A 20,172-nucleotide genomic window follows, 5' to 3' on the forward strand; every position below is an offset into this window, starting at 1 on the left:
TTGTGATCACTTCTGCTTTCTCCAGTCACCCAAAGGAGCAGTTAAGGAGCCGGGCTGTTAACCACACCCTTCAACATAGAAGCCCTGAAATGCAAGCAGTTACAGAAGGAACAGCGCATCAGCGCTAACAGGTAAACTGGTGCCTAAATTTGCCCCACTCAAACACCAGGAGGCACCTTCACTTGGGAAGAAGCTCAGGGCACAGGGACAGCATCATGTACTTCAAGGGAATTCTGGATCACCATCCCGGGGAAACGGAGACTGGAGGAGGTGCCAAATGACACAGGAGGGCAAACTAGTGACTCAGGCATCCTATATCTTAAGCAAGGGATGCGTGAACTCGTTTTACTGGCAAAGAACCACAGAGGAAAATCAGGTGGGGAGGGCTTGTGTTTTGTAACACACAAATGTGTCATGTATTCCTTTGCATACACCGAGTATTACATAATAAAATAAAACATTTGAAAATTGAGAGAAAAGGAAAACAAAGGGCAGCCAAGTCATTCTCAGTATCTGCTCTGGCATATCTGGCTCTCCCACCACCTGCCCAGGCTGGCTATCACGGGCAGCCCCTGAGGGCACCACCCTGCCCCAGCTGGCTCGTCCTGGCTCCCCTGGCGCGACACAGCAGGGAACCTGTGCTAGCTCTTTCAATCAAAAGAAGAGTGATCTTCACTCCCTTCAACTGCTCTTTCTTCTTTCCTCTGCTGTGAGTCTGCTATGAATTCCTGGCAGGTCCCCTTGCCTGGTATCACAGAAAAGTTATCTCTTTGCTCCACTTCCATACCCTGCCTTGATTTCAACCACAGCCTCCTACCCAGTGACAAAAACATCTTTGAGTATCTTGTTGGTCCAACAGTCTTTCAAAGCAAATCAAACTGCTTAAGCATGAGCTTCACAGATTCCTCCCAACGGCTCCCTCCCTCGCACTCAGCTGAGCTCCGCATCCCCCTGGGGAAACTGCTCTCTTCCTTTCCCGCACTCACCTTTGCGGGGGTGGGGAGGGGATCTGAGAATGTGGTCACCGCGCCCGCCCCTCCCTTCCTGCTGGTCACACCCTTTAATTGCACAATTCCATCGTGAAACACTTAACAATGACTCCCACCGAGGACTCTTTTCCTACCTCAGGTCTAGCCAGCTTTTAGCTCTGGAACCTAACCAAATCTTGTGATTTGTTTAAAAAAAAAAAAAAAAGTTCAGGGAGCTCCCGTCGTGGCGCAGCAGAAAGAATCCGACTAGGAACCATGACGTTGAGGTTTTGATCCCTGGCCTCACTCAGTGGGTTAAGGATCCTGCATTGCTGTGGCTGTGGTGTCGGCTGGCAGCTGTAGCTCCGACTGGACCCCTGGCCTGGGAACCTCCATATGCCGTGGGTGCCACCTTAGAAAGACGAAAATAAAAAAAAAAAGTCCAGAAGTTGAAAATAAGGGGAAAAAATACAGTTTCTCTTTAAAGTCAGGCCAGAGTCTTGTCTGACCCGTCCACCTAAAGGCCGCCTGAGGCTCTAGGGAACAAACTTCTGTGACTTCCTCTTTATCCCCGATTAGACACACCTTTGCTTGTAGAAAATTAACAAGTTGCAAATGATTTCTGTTTGGTAAAAAGATAAGCTTAAAAGCTTTGTTTTTATCACCCTGTGAGTTAACCAGTTATGCATCTAAATTTGCTCAGTGGTTAACGAATCCAACTAGTAACCACGAGGTTGTGGGTTCCATCCCAGGCCTCGTTCAGTGGGTTAAGGATCCGGCGTTGCCGTGAGCTGTGGTGCAGGTCGCAGACTCGGCTCGGAACTGGCATTGCTGTGGCTGTGGTGTAGGCTGGTGGCTGCAGCTCCAATTCAACCCCTAGCCTGGGAACCTCCATGTGCCGTGGGAACAGCCCTAAAAAGACAAAAAGACACACACACACAAAATGCAAACGTATTCTTTTTCTACTACCCACATATCAGTTTCTTGCATTATCCCTGGGTCCAGCTTTGTTATCCTGCTGGTTTTCTCAATAATGTTAATAAGTCTTTGATATGTGCTGATGATATATTAGTATAGGAGTATATTTTTAACTTTAAATTTTTAATGTTTTTCTTATATCTTGTGTTCTACAAGCACATAGACAGACTCTTCCACTCCCCTGTACCTTTCCAGCACTAAGCCCTCTGGCAGTTTAAAAAATTGGACATCTGAACCAAAATTGGAAGGGACACTCACAATGGGACAAGGGACAAGACTTTTTTTTTTGGCTGTCCCCACAGCATGTGAAACTCACGCCACAGCAGTGACAACACCAGATCTTTGACCTCTAGGATACTAGGGAAGCCTGGAACAAAATACTTTGGAAATTTGGATTATCCTGGAAAATCTGGACAAATCTAAGCAATTTCCGCAAAGCTTCTACTTTTGATAAAATAGGTATATAAACGCAAAAGGTTACAAACATGTTGAACACCCAGCATGCGCTGACTCACAGAGATGATGGAACAACCCTTTGCCACAAAGAGTTAGTGAAAGTGACACAGTGCAGTGACTGTCACTACAGACAAGGAGAACACGGGGCCATGATAAAATCACTGACTCCAGCAGGCCGAGCAGCCTCCTGAAGAAGCTGGGCTGAGGGCTGATCAGGATGCAAAGTGAACCCAGGCCCACAGTGTATCATAAGCCAAGGCTTGGAGGCCTGGCGCCATATGGTGGGCGGCTGAAGGGCACCCAGGTGGGCAGGTAGTCGGGAACAAATCATGAAGGGATCTGCCCCTCATAGTCTCCTTACTAAAGAAGGAAAACAGGAGTTCCCGTCATGGCTCAGTGGTTAACGAATCTGACTAGGAACCATGAGGTTGCGGGTTCGGTCCCTGGCCTTGCTCAGTGGGTTAACGATCTGGCGTTGTCGTGAGCTGTGGTGTAGGCTGCAGACGCGGCTCAGATCCTGCGTTGCTGTGGCTCTGACGTAAGCTGGTGGCTACGGCTCCGATTCGACCCCTAGCCTGGGAACCTCCATATGCCGCGGGAGCGGCCCAAGAAATAGCAAAAAGACCAAAAAAAAAAAAAAGAAGGAAAACAGTGCTCTAGGAAGGAGGGCCCTGTAGCCCAGCAGCTGCTCAGCAGCCTGCACAGAGCCCCCAATCATGAGCTCATCAGAAGCTTAAGAATCGTTCTAAACAAAAACTTAGGGCTATATTCTCATATGAGAGAATATCAAAACAGCTAAAATAAAAACTAGGATAACGTTGTCAAATGAAGAGATTCTTCTGAAAATCAATTATAGAAAAGTTCTGGTCATGTATGAAAACTGGGAAACAGGCCACAGGGACTGTGTGAAGGAAATGTGGCAAAGAATCACATATATACGCCATGCCTGCGGCGTGCAGAAGTTCCTAGGCCAGGGATTGAACCTGCACCTCAGCAGTGACCTGAGCCACCACTGTGACAATGCCGAATCCTTCACCCACTGAGCCACCAGGGAACTCCCATCAAAGAATCATTAATGAAGAAAAGCAGGATGTCAAAAAGCTAAACTAAGAACAAACTGGAAGGCCAAACAGAATGGAGATTCCCAAGTTTGAATTCAAAGAGAACTGGCTGGAGTTCCCATGGTGGCTTGGTGGGTTAAGAACCCAGTGTAGTCTCTGGCCTCAATGGGTTAAGGATCTGGCATTGCAGTGGCTGTGGAGTAGGCCTTAGCTGCAGCTCCACTCAGACTCCTGGCCTGGGGATTCCCATGTACCCCATGCATAGCCATAAAAAGAAAATTAAAAAAAAAAAGAGGGGAAAAAAAACTGGCAGTGGAATCAGCGAAACTGGGTTGTGAATCTAGTAATGCAATTGCTGTGCTGCCTTTGGAAAATTTATTTATCTCCTTGAGACTCAGTTTCTTTATTTATAAATATGGGAACAATCCAAACTCTGATAGGTATATATTAATGTATAGGAATACGTCCAGCACATAATAAAATGTTTGATTTTTTTTTAACATAACATTTGAAAGAGGGACATCTCCAGGTTAGATTCCAATTTAACCTTTGACTAAAAGCCTAAGGTTATACCACTGATGTTTAAAAGCAAAAACAACGCAGGGACAAAGCTAATAAGCATATTTTCCTTCTTTTTTTTTTTTTTTTTTCGTCTTTTTAGGGCCGAACCCCCAGCATATGGAGGTACCCATGCTAGGGGTCAAATCAGAGCTGTAGCTGCTGGCCTCCACCACAGCCACAGCCACTCCAGATCCAAGCCATGCCTGTGACCTACACCACAGTTCATGGCAATGCCAGATCCCTAACCCACTGTGCAAGGCCAGGGATCAAACTGGAGCCCCATGGATACTAGTCGGGTTCGTTAACTGCTGAGCCACAACGGGAACGTCCCCATCTTTTCTAATTAGAAATCACATTTATATTTTACTTACATGCACAGAAGGTGATGAGGACTGAAATTACATGCATTTCACATCGATTCTATGAGGACCACATGGTCACGGCCATCACTGATCTCTACTTAGCACTTCACATAAACTCAGAGGCTGGTATTATTATTCTACTTTACAAGTGAGGAAAATAAGGCTCGGAGAAGCTAAATTGCCTGCCCAAGGCCCCCTTCCCCCAGCTACAAAGTGGCTGAGCTGAGATCTGAACTGACACCCATATGGAGGGTTGTCTGAGTCTCTCCTTCATGCACTTCTTTTCTGCTACCAAAACCCCACCCCCCACATTTCTTGGATTTAGGTCATCACAGCTTGGGAGAAAGAAGCAAGACAGACTTGGAGTGACCATAAAGTAAGGGGCATCAGAGTGTGTGTGGAGCGGGGTAGTTATGTAACGTCTCTCATTACTTCCGATATGAAGTTCACTGCTAAGGGAGGAAGATTCATCTCAGGATAACACGCATGTAACTGATTCATGGAGGAGGAGAGGAGAGAGGTTTTTGCCTGACTGCATTTTGCAAGTATAGCTTCCTCCCAAATTACTACATTCTTCTCCAAATGAGACTTCCTGCCCTGACAAGATGCTCCTTTCAACAACACCACTCTCATTTTTCAAATAAAGAACAAATCGATAAAGACACATCCCTCACGACATGCATTCAACAAACTTTAACAGAGCCTACTATGTGCCAGACACAAGACTTGAACACGGTCAAGAGGCATGTGCTGTGGAGAAGAAACCCTGTGTGAGCATCTGCCGGGGCCGGCGCTGGGAGTTCGGGTGAAAAACGGCACACGATGCAAGAGGAACCAGTTGAAGTTTGTCACTTAAAAAGCTTTTTGTTGTGGATTTTTTTTTTTTTTTTGGTATTTTTAGGGCTGCACTCACGGCATATGGAGGTTCCCAGGCTAGGGGTCTAATCGGAGCTGCAGCCACCGGCCTATGCCAGAGTCACAGCAACGCGGGATCCAAGCTGTGTCTGCAACCTATACCGCAGCTCACAGCAACGCCGGATCCTTAACCCACTGAGTGAGGCCAGGGATCGAACCCGCAACCTCTGGTTCCTAGTCAGATTCATTTCCACTACGCCACAATGGGAACTCCTGTTGTGGATTTTTAGGGTGATTTACTTCATGTTTATATGCAAATATGTGTGTATTTATAGACAAAGCTCCAACGTGATTTTTTAAAAAACGATCTTAGAAAAGAACCTCATTAGCACGGTCACCCAGTTGTTTCTGCTTCTAACACCTTGCTGGCACTTCCACACATCGAGGTATACAATGCAAATCCCCCTGTGAGGGAGCCCTTTCAAGCTCTCTTTTAAATGGGGTACCAAGTGCGCAGCTCTCACAAGTGCTTCCAGGGGGTGGTGGTGGTGGTTACGCAGGAAGAGAAGAGTCCAAGTCCAAAATGGGGGTCTTAGGCAGGTGAGCCCGAGCGGCACACTGAGGCAGGAGCCTTCTCTACCCTCGGCTGGACCCTGTGCTCCTCCCATGAGCACCCTGCTCCTGAAGTCGCCCCAACAAGCACAGTGGGGGTTTCCTCTCAGGAGTCTCGCCATCCCCGGGGCTGCCCGCCTCACGGCGGCGGCTGGGCTCCCGAATTCACCGCACCTCTCGAGCCCCACCCTGTGTCCAAGCCCCTAACCCTTCCCAGCACCAAATCAGAGGCACTGGATTTGTTGACACCCCACGTCTGACAGGCTGCCCATCTTATTCCACTCATTACTTTGAATGCTTAGAAAGAGGTCAAGGATAGACTTTGAGAACCACAAGTATGAAGAAAAAACAGGAGTTCCCATTGTGGCTCAGCAGTTAACGAACTCGACTAGCATCCATGAGGACGCAGGTTTGAACCCTAGCCTTGCTCAATGGGTTAAGGATCTGGCGTTGCCGTGAGCTGTGGTGTGGGTCGCAGACGTGGCTCAGATCCCGAGTTGCTGTGGCTCTGGCATAGGCCGGCGGCTACAGCTGCGAATGGACTCCCAGCCTGGGACCCTCCACATGCCGCCAGGATGGCCCTACAAAGCAAAAAAGAAAAAAAAGAAAAAAAGAAAAAACATGGAGCTCCCGCTGTGGTGCAACAGGATCGTTGGTGTCGCTGCACTGCCAGGACTCAGGTTCGATCCCCAGCCCGGCACAAGGGGTTAAGGATCCCGCATTGCCTCGGCTGCAACGTAGGTCAAGACTGAGGCTCGGATCTGATCCCTGGCCTGGGATCTCCATATGCTGCAGGGTAGCCAAAAAGGGGGAAGAAAAAGAAAAAACTTAAGTCAATTAGGAACAATAAAAATAGTACAGTAATTGTTAACATATACTGAGCTCTTACTATGTGCCAGCTATTATGTTAATTAAGCACTTTACATAAATTTCATCATTTAATCTCTACAACACTTTGGGGTAGACACCATTATCACCTCCGCCTCATACACAAGGAAAACGAGTCCCAGAGAGGTTAAGCCCCTTGCCCAACATCAACCAGTCAGAAGGTACTGGGGCTGGGATTTAAGGCAAGCTCTAAGCTGCCACCCTGTACACATGCTCTGCTTCAACGACGGCATGGATGTCACCAGGGCCCAACATCGGGCAGACGCTCAGTAAGAGCTGGTGCTTGAATGAGCTCAAACACACCAGCTCAGGAAGGGGAAGGGAGGGCGTGACATCCCAAGCACTCCTGTATGTCCTTCTTGGGCTGCTCCTGCCCTGCCTTGCGCTATTCCCTCTCACTGTCCTGGAACAAGACTGCAAGAGAGGCAACACGCGGAGAGTAAGCCTCCAAGGAGTGCTCCTGCACAATCCCGTTCTGTTATCCGAGGGCCTCACGCTGCATGACGCCAGGTGATCAAGTGTCAACAGAGTCAGGCACCAGCCGCTTCACCTGAACAGTCCTCCTCTGGGGGGCAGAGTCTCCAGAACAGGAGATCTCAACCTTTTTCAGTCCTTAAAGTGAAAGGCCAAAGCCAAAGACCCCATCGACCCACCAACCTACCCTTCCATTCATTACCACACCCCAGTCTCCCCAGGAGTAAAGACGAAAACGATACCTGCCAAGAGAGTTAGTCAATCATGCCACAAACATCCACCCAGCACGTGCACAAGCTGTGCGCTGTGTGCCAGGAGCTGGAGGATCCCGAGTGTCCTGCGTGAGGCCCAGCACAGAGCAAGGACTCTGGTGGTGGTTCCCTTCCCACACCCAACCTCACAGGGAAAACAGAGACCCCCATGAAAGAAGTTACTTCATCCTTCTAGACCCAGCTTTCACTGCCTGGCGGGTTGGATCAGCCCTTTCTCTGCCCTCTGACATCTTTTTCTTTGTAAGGCACCTGTCTCTTCTCACTCTTGTCACAGTTTATGGAGTTGCTCAGGCTCTCCTCAGCTGGGCTCTGCTGCCAAGCCTCCCGTGGCTCTGGCCCATCTTCCAAGTCCAGGTCTCCAGCTTTTCTGATCTATCTGTGTACCATCCTTGCAAAAAAACTCCTTTTCTGTTTGAGCTAGCTAGAGGCAGTTTCTGCTGCTTACCACCAAGACTCCTGACTGATACAGAATGCAGTGAAGCAGGAGAGGGACCTGCTCAAAACTGAGTCTGAGAAAGATAACTAATAACACTTTATCAAGGATGTAGCCTGGGAGTTCCCTTCATGGCTCAGTGGTTAAAGAACCCGACTAGGAACCACGAGGTTGCAGGTTCGATCCCTGGCCTCACTTAGTGGGTTAAGGATCCGGCGTTGCTGTGAGCTGTGGTGTAGGTCGAAGATGCTGCTTGGATCCCATGTTGTTGTGGCCACGGTTGCGGCTGACAGCTGTAGCTCCGATTCAACTCCTGGCCTGTGAACCTCCATATGCCACAAGTGTGGCCTTAAAAAGTAAAAAAAAAAAAAAAAGATGTAGCCTGCAAATCACCCACACACCTGAGTGCAGTAGTCAAGCGTTTCTTTTTTTGAACGAGAGAAGCACCCTGAACTTAGGGAACCAGAATCCTTTTTTTTTTTTTTTTTTTTTTTTTTTTTTTAATTATAGTTGATTCACAATGTTCTGTCAATTCTGCTGTACAGCCAAGTGGCGCAGTTATACATATACATATATCCTTTTTCTCACATCATCCTCCATCATGTTCCATCACTGGTGACCGGATATTGTTCCCAGTGCTACACAGCAGGATCTCATTGCCTATCTACTCCAAATGCAATAGTTTACATCTACCAACACCAAACTCCCAGTCCATCCCACTCCCCCACTCGTTGGCAACCACAAGTCTATTCTCCAAGTCCATGAGATTTTTTTTCTGTAGATTCATTTGTACTATATATTAGATCCCAGATATAAATGATATTATATGGTATTTGTCTTTCTCTTTCTGAGTTACTTCACTTAGAATCTCTAGTTCCATCCATGTTGCTGCAAATGGAATTGCTTTGTTCTTTTTACGGCCGAGTAGTATTCCACTGTTTATGTACCACATCTTAATCCACTCATCTGTTGATGGACATTTAGGCTGTTTCCATGTCTTGGCTGTTGCGAATACTGCTGCAATGAACACAGGGGTGCATGTATCTTTTTCAAGAAAAGTTTTGTCTGGATAGATGCCCAGGAGTGGGGCTGCTGGATCATACAGTAGTTCTATATTTAGTTTTCTGTGGTACCTCCTTACTGTTTTCCATAGTGGTTGTACCAAGTTACATCCCCACCAATAGTGCAGGAGGGTTCCCTTTTCTCCACACCCTCTCCAGTATTTGTTATTTGTGGACTTACTAATAGGAGCCATTCTGACTGCTGTGAGGTGGTACCTCATTGTAGTTTTCATTTGCATTTCTCTAATAATTAATGATGTTGAGCATTTTTTCATGTACCTGTTGGCCACTCCTGTCTTCTTTGTGAAAATGTCTATTTGGGTCTTCTGCCCATTTTTCAATTGGGTTGTTTTTTTTTTTTTTGCTGTTGAGTTATAAGAGTTGTTTGCATATTTTGGAGATAAAGCCTTTGTTGGTTGCATCATTTGCTGCTGGCCTACACCACAACCACAGCTACCCAAGATTCAAGCCATGTCTGCCAACTATGCCACAACTCACAGCTCAATGCCAGATCTTCACCACACTGAGTAAGGCCAGGGATCAAACCCACATTCTCATGGATATTAGTCAGGTTCATTACCGCCGAGCCACAATGGGAACTCCTTTTTAAAAAAAATTTTTTTAATAGTTTCCTTTGTTGTGCAAAAGCTTATTTGGGTCCCATTGGTCAAGCCTTTCAAAAGGATTCCTGACTCAGCCAGGGACACTGATTCCACTTCCTCCACTAGTCAGCCGCCCCCCTCTACCCCAGACCTTCCACATTTGGCTCTTTGGGGGTGTACCCTGGCAGGGTCTTTGGCACAGCAGGGTTTGAGGACCTCTGTCCCACACTGTACTCCAGCCAAAACGAATCACATATTCCCAGAGCATGCAAATTATTCCAAACTTTGGTCCAATCCTGTCAAAATGAACACCTTGTCTTTCCAAATTCTCTTTGCTAAAGCGCTGTTCGCTCATCCTTTACAGCTCAGGTCAAATGCCAAAGTCTCTGTGAAGATTTTTCTACTTCTCTTCCTTAGTGCTCCAAAAACTTAGGCTTTTGTTCCTCTGTTCTGGCCTCTGTGGCATCTGGCTTTGTATTATGACTGGTTCTCAGACGTCAGCCCCCTGAACGTCAGGACTGTTTCATTCATCTCCTGACACCCCAGGGTCTAGTGCTCTGCTGGGAATGGAGTGGATACTCACAATGAACTGGAATGAACACACATATTTTTTTAAACTTAAAATTTTAAAAACAGCTTCTGACCAGAGCAGGGGCTCTGGGACAGGCTTCCTGAGCCAGGGCATCTCCCACCTCATTCCCACAGCCAGGGAGGAGGACAGAGTCCATGTCACAAGGCCCAAGTTCAACTCCTGACCCCACTGCATCAGAACAGTAACCCTTGGACAAATCATTTTCTCTGACTACATACTTTCATCTGCAAAATGGGAATAAAAATCTCTCTCACAGCACTGTTAGGAAGACAAATGTATCAGAAGGACTTGTGTTAAGTGTGAGGCTCCATGGGAACTTTCACACTTAGGAAGAAGCATGACTTCCGCTTGGCTTGTTGCTGTGTGCGACGAGGGCCTGAGTCAAGCAGGCACAGGTTTAACAAGGCAGTTCCGCATCTGGTTCAGCAGCCAGAATTTCATCACTGGGCCCAACGGACCAGTTCCACGGGGCCAGACACAGAAGCTGGATTCTAAGGGACATTTAGACACATATTCATGAGCAATTCCCAAGGCCTGGGAGGTGCAGAAGGGCTGTTTTCCAGTTCCCAAGCCCTTCGAAGGTTTAAGATTGGTTTGTAAACAGAGGTTCCCCAGAAAGCCTTACTTTGAGGCCCAGGCTCTGGGACTCTGCTACTCTTTAAAAAATTCCACCATGTCAACAAAGTTTAACCCTTGAGTCTGTGGTCCAGAAATGGAACACTTCACCCTGTTCTCTGTGACTGCTCTTTTGTGTCCCACCCACCACACCTACAAAAGCCCTTTCAAAGGAAGAAATAAACATTTCAAAACGGCCCCTTGGTCCTAAGAGTCAACTGGCGACTCGTAGCTAGTTCCTCATTCACTCTCAGAGGGCGTCACAGAGTGTTATCTCCTGCCCTCTTCCTCTTCTGTGTTTCGTTTGCTCCATTCTAACAGCACCTGGGAGACAGACATCCCCAACCCCACCCTGCAGGGGAAACAAGGCTTAGAAAATTGCTGCGGGGCGTGGGGGAAGTCACTTCAAGTGCCCAGCACAGCCAGGCCCTTCTGGATAAACACATGTGGACTGAATGTGTCCTTGGGCAGAGCTCACCACCCCGCCTTGTTCACAGCGTGAAGCTCGCAAGCTCATGTAAGGCAGGGACTCTGCGTGGGGCAGAGGAAAAGAAAAGCACGTGGGTTTTGGAGTTGGACTTGAATGGATTATGGTTGCCATTCTACAACTTACTGTGAGAGCTGGTCCTCAGTTTCTTTATCTGTAACATGACGTGGAATCGGAGAAAGAATTTAAACATATCACGAGACAGTGTAGGTAAAGGGCCCTTCACACCATGTGAGGGCAGGGACCATGCTACTCTGAGAGTGCTGCACCCAGGGCCCAGCACAAAACAGGCCCTCCGTGAGGGTCTCAACTGCAGGGCTAACCAGACCCAGTGCTGGGCACATAGTGGGTGCTGCCTACGACCTGATGAAGGATGGAAAAGTAGACGGTCTATAAACAGAGTCGATGACTAATAAGGAACAAGACAGGTTACATTCACCGAGAGAACCGGTGGGGCTCAAGGTAAATGATGGTACAATGGTAGGACCAAGACGAAAGGGTCCCAGAGTCATTCTCAAATGCAGTGTATGTCTGTGTAGAAGAATCACACAATGGAAAGCAGCTCTCACAAGTCCATTTCAGTCTTGCCCAACAAACAGTCACAGAGAGGCCACCCGACCAGCTCAGAAACTACCAAGAAAAACTACTAAGCTCAAAGGAAACTATTATGAGAAGTGAGACTCTTCATAAAAGGGCATTTCTAAAAACGTCTACAGATTTTGGTGAAAAGCAGTCTTAAGAAAATTAGAGCGAAAGGAAGCAACTTCCAGAACACTATTCATAGGTATGGAAACCCCCAAAGGATTTTTATGCGAGGACGCACTGAAATTTCAGGACAGCCAAGGCTGCCACCAAGGCACTGCATGAAAGGGAACCCAGGCAGAAAAGAGCCTCAGGGAAACAATGTAAAACCGGAAGCCATTTTTTCTTTTCTTTTCTTTTCTTTTTTTTTTTTTTTGTCTTTTTGTCTTTTTAGGGCCGCACCCACGGCATATGGAGGTTCCCAGGCTAGGGGTCTAATCGGAGCTACAGCTGCCGGCCTACGCCACAGCCACAGCAATGCCAGATCCGAGCCTACACCACAGCTCACGGCAATGCTGGATCGAACCCACAACCTCATGGTTCCTAGTCGGATTTGCTTCCGCTGCACCAAGACGGGAACTCTCAGAGCTATTTTTCAAGTCCTCCAAGGCAGGGGGCTAAGAAGGAACTGCTGTGACTTCAGAAGCAATTTTAAAAGAACAGAGAGCAAGCAATCTAGACGACGGCTCACTCCAAGAAACCAAAGGCAGCAGGAGTAAGACAATCGCAACCACAAGGGTCCTGGGCAAGCAGAGGACACAGCGGAGGCCCAGGGAGGGATTGCCCGGAAAGATGGTGGCTACCCACTGACTGTCCACTGGTTTTAAGCACAGAAAAGTCACATGAGGAAACGAGAAGCAGGACAGAGGGGTCCATACGTGTGCACTGCTGGGGGGCTGGCTGGCATCAGCTCTAAACTGGCACACGTGTGGCAAAGAGACAGGCAGAATAAAGGGAGAGCTCCAGACTCTGGCTGGATGAGGGGAAAAGGCCCTCTCCTCCCCACTGGCGAGAGAACCTTGGTACCTCCACTGTGGAGAGCAGTCTGACAGGAGCTATCAAAACCACAAATGCAGAGTTCCCACTGTGGCACAGCAGAAATGAATCCGACTAGTATCCATGAGGACATGGGTTTGATCCCTGGCCTTGCTCAGTGGGTTGGGGATCTGGCGTTGCCATAAGCTGTGGTGTGGGTCACAGATGCGGCAGCTGTAGCAGATTCAACCCCTAGCCTGGGAACTTCCATGGGCAGCAGGTGTGGCCCTAAAAAGCAAAAAAAAAAAAAAAAAATTTAAAAGAAAACAAAACGCAAATGCACAAGGAGCCAGACGAGAATTTAGCTTCTGCCCCTTCCTTTTAAGTTTTATCTCACTTGATTCCTGCAGCATGTATGCTGTGGACATTACCAGCCCACTTGGACCCAGAAACCTCACTTCTGGTCATTTATCCTGCTCCACACCTGCACATGTGTGAAATGATGAATTTATAAAGCCATTCACTTACAGCAGTTTTTAGCAGTAAGACTGGAATCACCCTCAACTGTCCATCAAAAAGGGACTGGATGAATGCATTACAGTGCAGCTATACAATGGAAAACAAGCAGCAGCAAAAAAGGCTGGAAGGATCTCTATAAGACACGTTGTTAGGATTAAAAAAAAAAAAGGATAAGCTGCAGAAGAACAAAGCTTATCTAGCATGCTAGCCGTTTGTGAAAAATAAAAAAGGTAGCAAAAAGGAAAATCCGTATTTGTTTACTTCTATTAAAGTTCTGAAGGAGGTAAAGGAAACTGAAAAAAATTAGTAGCTTGGGGATTGTAGGCCTTAAGCCGATGACGACAGGGCTGGGGGCAAGACATCACACTACCCTTTTATAGTGCTTGTTTTGCCATATTGAATGTATTACCTTTTTGGGGAAAAAAATGAAAATATTTTCCAAACAGTAGGTCCCAATCACCACAGTAGTTTACAGCACTGGGGACGTTTTTTACAATGAAAGGGCTACAGCTGGCACGTGTTAAGAGCTGTCACTCCACTCCTGACTTGGAGAGTCCTCCTTGGGAAATGCGCATCAATGAACTAACTCCAAAGCGACTTGCTCACTCATGTTCAAAGCAACAGTGTGTACGTTAATGAAAAACTGCAGGACGCAAATGTTGCACAGGGACACGGCTGGTGTCTGCTCCTCAGACGGATTACGCTGAATTCCACGGTCACTGCACCTCAAGTGTCTCAACACACAGCAACCTGCAGGTGAAAATGTTGTAACAACCTGCCTGCACATTCAGACGAGAAGCCAGCAGGGCGGACAATGTGATGCTCGGGAGTGCTACGTGACTAAAGCTGCTTAAGAACCTCTTTTTTAAATGACAACACTGTAAAAAGAAAAGACCTAGTCCAGAGAGAAACAAAAGCATACTTTTAAAAAATATCAAGACCTGAGCTGAGTGTGAGAAGGACAGAAAAGACTGCTCCGTGAGAGGCATGCAGCGCTCCAGAACACTGGGCCAAAGGCCTGGGCGTGAACACCACAACGTTTGTCAAGGGCGAGGCCAAACAGACCCAGGAAGGAGGCAAAACCCAAGCAGAAGGTCTCAGTGGCCTGAGCAAACCCAGCTGTGTCCCGGGAGCTGGAGCCGGGTGAGATTAGGAGCTAAAAGCTGGTAGAAAACACATACGCTGAGAGCCACGCAGCTCTTCCAACCCAAACACTAGCAACAGTGACACATGTTCAAGTGTCAAGACAGAGCTTGTGTCTTGAAAAAGGTACCACAGGTAAAAAGCAGATCTGAGCTTCACCTCACTGAGCTGTTTTTGGGAGGCATGACTCACTGGAGAAACACGAAGTCAGTTTCTACCCCTTTTCCTCACCTCCCCTGCCAGTGGTGTAGCCACTCCCTCCCAAACACGGGCTGGGCCACTCCAAGCTTCCCGGTGACGTGGACACCAAGACTGGGGGCCCATCCAACACCCCAGACTTGAAGTGCTTTCCTTTCCCCATTAGACCCACTTTGACAGAGCCCTCTTTAGTGCCAGGTACTGTCAGGGGACTCTGCCAAAGATGGAAGAGATGCTGAGAGAAGCCAGCAGAGGCCCAAGACAGCGCCACTCCAAGGTTAAGGAGCTGGAAGTTTCTCCGCCGACTGGGGTGCAGGAGGACAGCCTGAAGGCACGTATCTGACTTTGTGAGCCCTTCAGAGCCCACCACACAGGGACAATGACTGATAGCTCAGCCACGTCAGTCTACACGGTCATGGGATTCAGAGCAACAAGGATGAAGATAAGATGGCACAAGCTTCCAGAAGACATGTCACACACAGAAGGTCGGGAATCAAAATGGTATCAGATTTCTCAACTACTAGAAGCTAGAAAACAATTAAGCGATGCTTTCAACCTAAGAATCTAACTCACTCAAATTATCAAATTGGAAAGGTGAGAATAAAGATATTTTTAGAGAGGCAACCCCCCCCCCTCAATTTATCTCTCTTGAAGGAAGGTACTGGATGATGTGCTACATCGAAGTAAGGGAGTGGAAAACAAAACAAAACAAGAACTAGGGGACAGGAGCTTCAACATACCCCTCCTCCCCCAGGGATGGTTAAGGGTAGTCCCAGGATAAGTGCAGAACAGCAGCAGACCTAGACAAGCTTCCATCAGCTGGGGCACAAACAGGGCAAGCTCCAAAAGAGACCCCAACAAGGGGACAAAAGGAACTGACCACCGTACTGAGTTTCCGTCACAAAACAGGGCTGAATTAGTTACAGGAACAAGGAAAGTAAGCAAGTGAATAAACAGGGCTATCAAAAGCCCTAGTAAAAAACAGACAGCAAACAAAAAACGGAGAGGATCCACACAAGAGAAAAGAAAACGCATGTCCACAGAAAAACCTGTGCACAAATGTTCAGAGCAGCTTCATTTGTAAAAGCCAAAAAGTGGCAACAACCTAAATGTCCAACAACTGAAGAACAGATAAACAAAATGAGGTCTAGCCATGTAAGGGAACACTGTGGGGCCCCACAGATGAAACTCAACATTATGCTCAGTGAAGAAAGCCTCAGACTGTAGGATTCCATTTATATGAAAGGTCCAGAATAGGCCAACCCATAAAGATAGAAATTAGCTCGCTGAAAAGTTTCTTCAACCTTCTCCAAAGAGAGCAGCTGCCTCTCCTCGCCCACCACCTGGTCACCCCTGACTCCTTTCTGGTTTTCCCAGCCCTGCTCCATCCGAATGCTGTCGAAGGTGGGCCTCCTAACTGCCAGACCCCATGATTCCTTCCGTGGCCTTGTCATCCTTGCCGTCCTCTGTAGCACTGTCTCCGTCATCCACTAACAGCTCCTCAGAAAGCTCACCTCCCCTTAGTTTATCCCACTTCCCTCACCTGCTCTGACCTCTGGTTCCATCTTCTTCTCTCATCTCTATCCTCAACCCACCAATCTGGGTGTCTGCTCCTCCATCTGCATCCCCAGTTTTAACCTTCTCTTAAGTATCTGCCTCCCATTTCCTACTAGCAAATCAATTTCAGTCCATTTAGGACAAATTTTCATCACCTCCGCAAACCAGCTCTTCCTGCTGGTTTCTGAACCCTCCTGGTGCCCAGGATGAAGGCCTTGACGGGATCTTAGAATTCCACCTCTGCTCTGCCTTAAAGGCCAAGTTTCACTGAGGCCACGTCCCATCACGCCCAGCATCTTACACAACAGCCATTTCCCATCCCCATCCATCCTCCTCTCAGTATCATCACTTCACACCCAGAGGGCTGCCTCCTAAAGGCAGGCATTAGCTCTCTAGGTTACAGGTACCCACCCCCTTCCACCACACACAAAGGAAGTATATGTGTTCACACACACGGAGTCTCTCCTTCCTCACCTGACTGGTTTCTAGAAGCATCCAGGCTGGCCAGCCCTAATCTAACCCAACACCAAGGGCTGGGCCTAGGACAACTTAGAATCCTGCCTAGCTCGAGGTCCCTGAAATCATTCAGGTATTCCACAAACTACTTAATTCTTGATGAAGGGAACAAAATAAAGGCCCTGGCTTCATGGGGCTGACATCATGGAGAGGGATGAATGGATAAGTATTCAGGGAAATTTATATCTGCAGATGGCTGGCCTTCAACCGCCCAATGCTTCTTTCCTCCAAGGCCCAGGTGAAGGGCCTTGTAGTGACCATCCTACTAAACCAGTCTTTACACCGAGCTCCCTCCAATGCTGATGTTCCATCACTGCTCTGGGTAATTGTGAGCTGTTCTGTACTTGGCACCACAGTTTCATTATTCATCTCCAGCTCCATGAAGTCATAAAATTCTATCTTTCCTATTCTTTTTTTGTTTGTTGTTGTTGGTTTTGGTTTTTTTTTTTGCTTTTTTTAGGGCCACACTTGCAGCATACGGAGGTTCCCAGGCTAGGGGGTGAATGGGAACTACAGCTGCCGGTCTACACTACAGCCACAGCACTACAGGATATGAGCCGTGTCTGTGACCTATACCACAGCTCACAGCAACTCGGGATCCTTAAGCCACTGAGCGAGGCCAGGGATCAAACCCGCATCCTCATGGATACTAGTTGGGTTCATTACTGCTGAGCCACAACATATCTATCCATATCTTTTCTATCTTTCCATGTTCCCTGAAGCTCAGAAACCACAGCTGGCACTTGAATACTTGTTGACCAATGAAGACAGGGAGCCACTTTCCCCCAAATCTAATATGGAGCCCCGTGAAGCCACTGAACCACTCTGGTAGTTTCCAGAATGTACATTTTACTCAGGAATCTATGGGGATAAGGTTAATACTTAACTACTAGGTACTTTAACACATTACAAATTAAGACAAATAGGGATCAATTTTGGAATGGGAATGCAAAATGCACACAAATTTCTCTGTGTGAGCTTGCTGGTAGGCAGCTTTGGACATAATCCTTACTGGCTATGTAAACTTGGGTAAGTTAATGAGGCCCTGAGCCTCAGTGTCAGGATCCACAAGAAGGGGAGGAGTGTAGTATGACAAGGAGTCTCCCTGATGGAACTCGTTAAGAATTGAGAACATTAGCGTCCCCACTGTGGCACAGTGGGTTAAGAATCCAACTGCAGGGCAGGGGCTCAGGTGCAGGTTCCATCCCTGGCCCCCCACAGTGGGTTAAAGGATTGAGTATTGCCCCAGTCGCAGCTGTGGCTTAAATTCAATCCCTGACCCAGGAACTTCCATATGCTGCAGGTGCGGCCTTAAAATAAAACTAAGGAAAAAAAAAAGAATCTAAAACATTAATATGTGTGAGGATTTAATACGGTGCCTGGCACGTAAATACTCACAACATGTTAGCTGCCCTTGTTAAGTTCTCAGAACCTCCCTCCCCCATTTGTCAACACATCTCTGTATTTAGCAGCACTCAGTGGAAAAGTCTGTGGTTAGACTTGAGGTTTCATTTAAGGATCTTACCACACTGCCTGGATGACCAAAATCAGAAAGCAAGGTCAGGCCGAGGGGTGAAATGTAACCAAAGCAAAATGTGAAACAGATCCTTTTCAATTAGCCTCTGCCACTATCTCATCCCCTGGAAGAGAATCTTCTGCTGCCTGGGTTTCTTCATCTGTATAATTAAATGGGAGCCATCCTACCTGCCTGCAAGGCTGTAGTGAGATCTTGGACTTGAAAGCACTTGGTAAAACTCAAGAGCAAAACACACCTGAGTTACTGATTAAGAGCATGGGTTCTGGACAATCTAAAGTTAACACCTCCTGCTCTCAGTGTCCTGTAAAGTAGGAGCAATAAGAACATCTATCTCGAGTGACTGTAGTGAGGAATAAGTGAAACAATATAAAGTGTCTGGGGCCTAGAATATCGGAAGAGCCCAACTACTGAGAATTATTATTTTGGTGACTAACCTATTCACTGGACTCCTCACCCCCCAGGATCAGGTAGTGGCGACACCAACACTGGCCCAGGAACTGTGCTCTGTAACCAGCTGGGGGACCCCGGGCAAGCCGCTGACCCTCTGCAAACTTTAGGTTCCGTAGCCACCAAATGAGAGTATTGCAAGAGAGCATCCCTGGGCTCCTACCAGCTCTTCCTTTCCGCTGTTAAGGTCGTCGGAACAAAGGCCACCCGCTCCCCAGCCTGTCCCCGAGGGGCCACAACTCAAAACTCCTGCTGCTCAACTCCCTGTGCAGAACGACAGCAGGAGCGGCCCGGTCTCAACCCCGGAGAGATGCGTCCACGTTACGCCGCCACCACTCGTTTCATCAGCAACCTGCTTCTGCGGCCGCTCGCTGCCCAAAGTTTCCCGAAGCACGGAGAAACTGGGCCGTGGCTCAACCCGGAGAAGACCTGAGGGGTGAGCGCGCGGAGCCTGGGGGCCCGGCCCCGGGAATCCCAAGCTGCCCACGCGGCCGGGCGGGGAGTGACAGGTGCGACGTGGGCCCGCTGGCTGGCAAGCGGGACCTCGGGCGGCGCGTGTAGGCGCGCAAGGGAAACGGCGGCCGCGCGCTCCCCTCAGGCCGCTCCCCCGCGACGCCCCCGACAAGATCCCATGGTCTGCCGAAACCGAGCGGCCCGGCGGGGCTGAAACCCGCAGCGCCGAGGGCTGGGGACTGCCGGGGCGACCGCGCGTGCCGGTTCTTCCCGCGCGAGACTGGGGTGCCGGGGGATGGGCGTACGCGCCCCCGCGCGCGCCGCCGTAACCCCTTCCTCTCCGCGCGCCCCCGCACTCCCATCCACCCACCCACCCATCACTCACCGTCGATGTCCCCTAGGGTCAGCTCGTCGCCCAGCTCCGTGAGGGTCTCCATGGTCTCCAGACCGCCCAGCTCGCCGCTTTCGTCCATCGCCCGGCTCGGCGCAGAGGACCCCCCTGCCGTCCCGCTCAGGGAGACGCGAGGGCGGTGCCGCCGTCACCACCCATGACACCCAAGAGCTCCCGCCCGGTACTGCCTCACCGGCCGGTGCCAACCGCCGCCATGTTTGCGCTGCGCGGGAGGGCGGGGCGGGATTCCCCCGCCCCAACCCGCGCCCTCTATGGCCCCGCCCCCAGGCCGCGCACCCCCTTGTTTGTTGTCAATGGGACCAGGCCCATCTTGACCAATCGCCTTGCGGAGCGGCGCGTGGGGTGATGGCGCGTCAACGATCAGCAGCTCAGATTTGCATAAGAAGGCTCCTCCCCTGGCGGCCTCTTAGCGAATGCGAAGAGAAGGCTCCGGGTCCTCAGTCCAACCTTCTTCCCCTCGTTTAAAGGAACCGCTCCCTTTTTTGTTGGTTTGGCTCCGCAAGCTACTACCTCTGACTGCTGGGAGTTGAAGGGTTAACAAGTTCCGCCCCCGGCC

At 48.8% G+C, this 20,172-nt stretch overlaps 1 protein-coding gene and 1 long non-coding RNA gene across 15 annotated transcripts in view; one reads left to right on the plus strand and one right to left on the minus strand.

The window, feature by feature from the left end:
- The window catches only part of SREBF2 (sterol regulatory element binding transcription factor 2), a 65,185-nt gene extending 45,363 nt beyond the window's left edge, over positions 1-19,822 (minus strand). For 12 of the 14 annotated variants that reach the window (XR_014802965.1, XR_014802959.1, XR_014802958.1 and 9 more), the window contains exon 1: positions 19,590-19,822. Coding sequence is in view for 2 of the 14 variants with exons in the window: in XM_084955189.1 (XP_084811315.1) it covers positions 19,590-19,677 (88 nt within the window). In the remaining 12 variants the exon portion in view is untranslated. Of the gene's footprint in view, positions 1-18,738; positions 19,446-19,589 lie in introns of those variants that run through there. The other 2 variants (XM_021091446.2, XM_084955190.1) reach the window with 2 other exon arrangements.
- LOC146403097 (uncharacterized) lies at positions 9,331-17,358 on the plus strand. Its single transcript, XR_014803025.1, has 2 exons — positions 9,331-12,291; positions 13,562-17,358. It is a non-coding gene; the product is annotated as an uncharacterized LOC146403097 (long non-coding RNA).
- Positions 19,823-20,172: the final 350 nt, after the last annotated feature.

Source organism: Sus scrofa, chromosome 5, assembly GCF_054392235.1.
Source record: "Sus scrofa isolate SSC_HxYL_T2T_F1_AM1 chromosome 5, Sscrofa_HxYL_maternal_Yorkshire_Landrace_v2.0, whole genome shotgun sequence".
NCBI lineage: Eukaryota > Metazoa > Chordata > Mammalia > Artiodactyla > Suidae > Sus > Sus scrofa.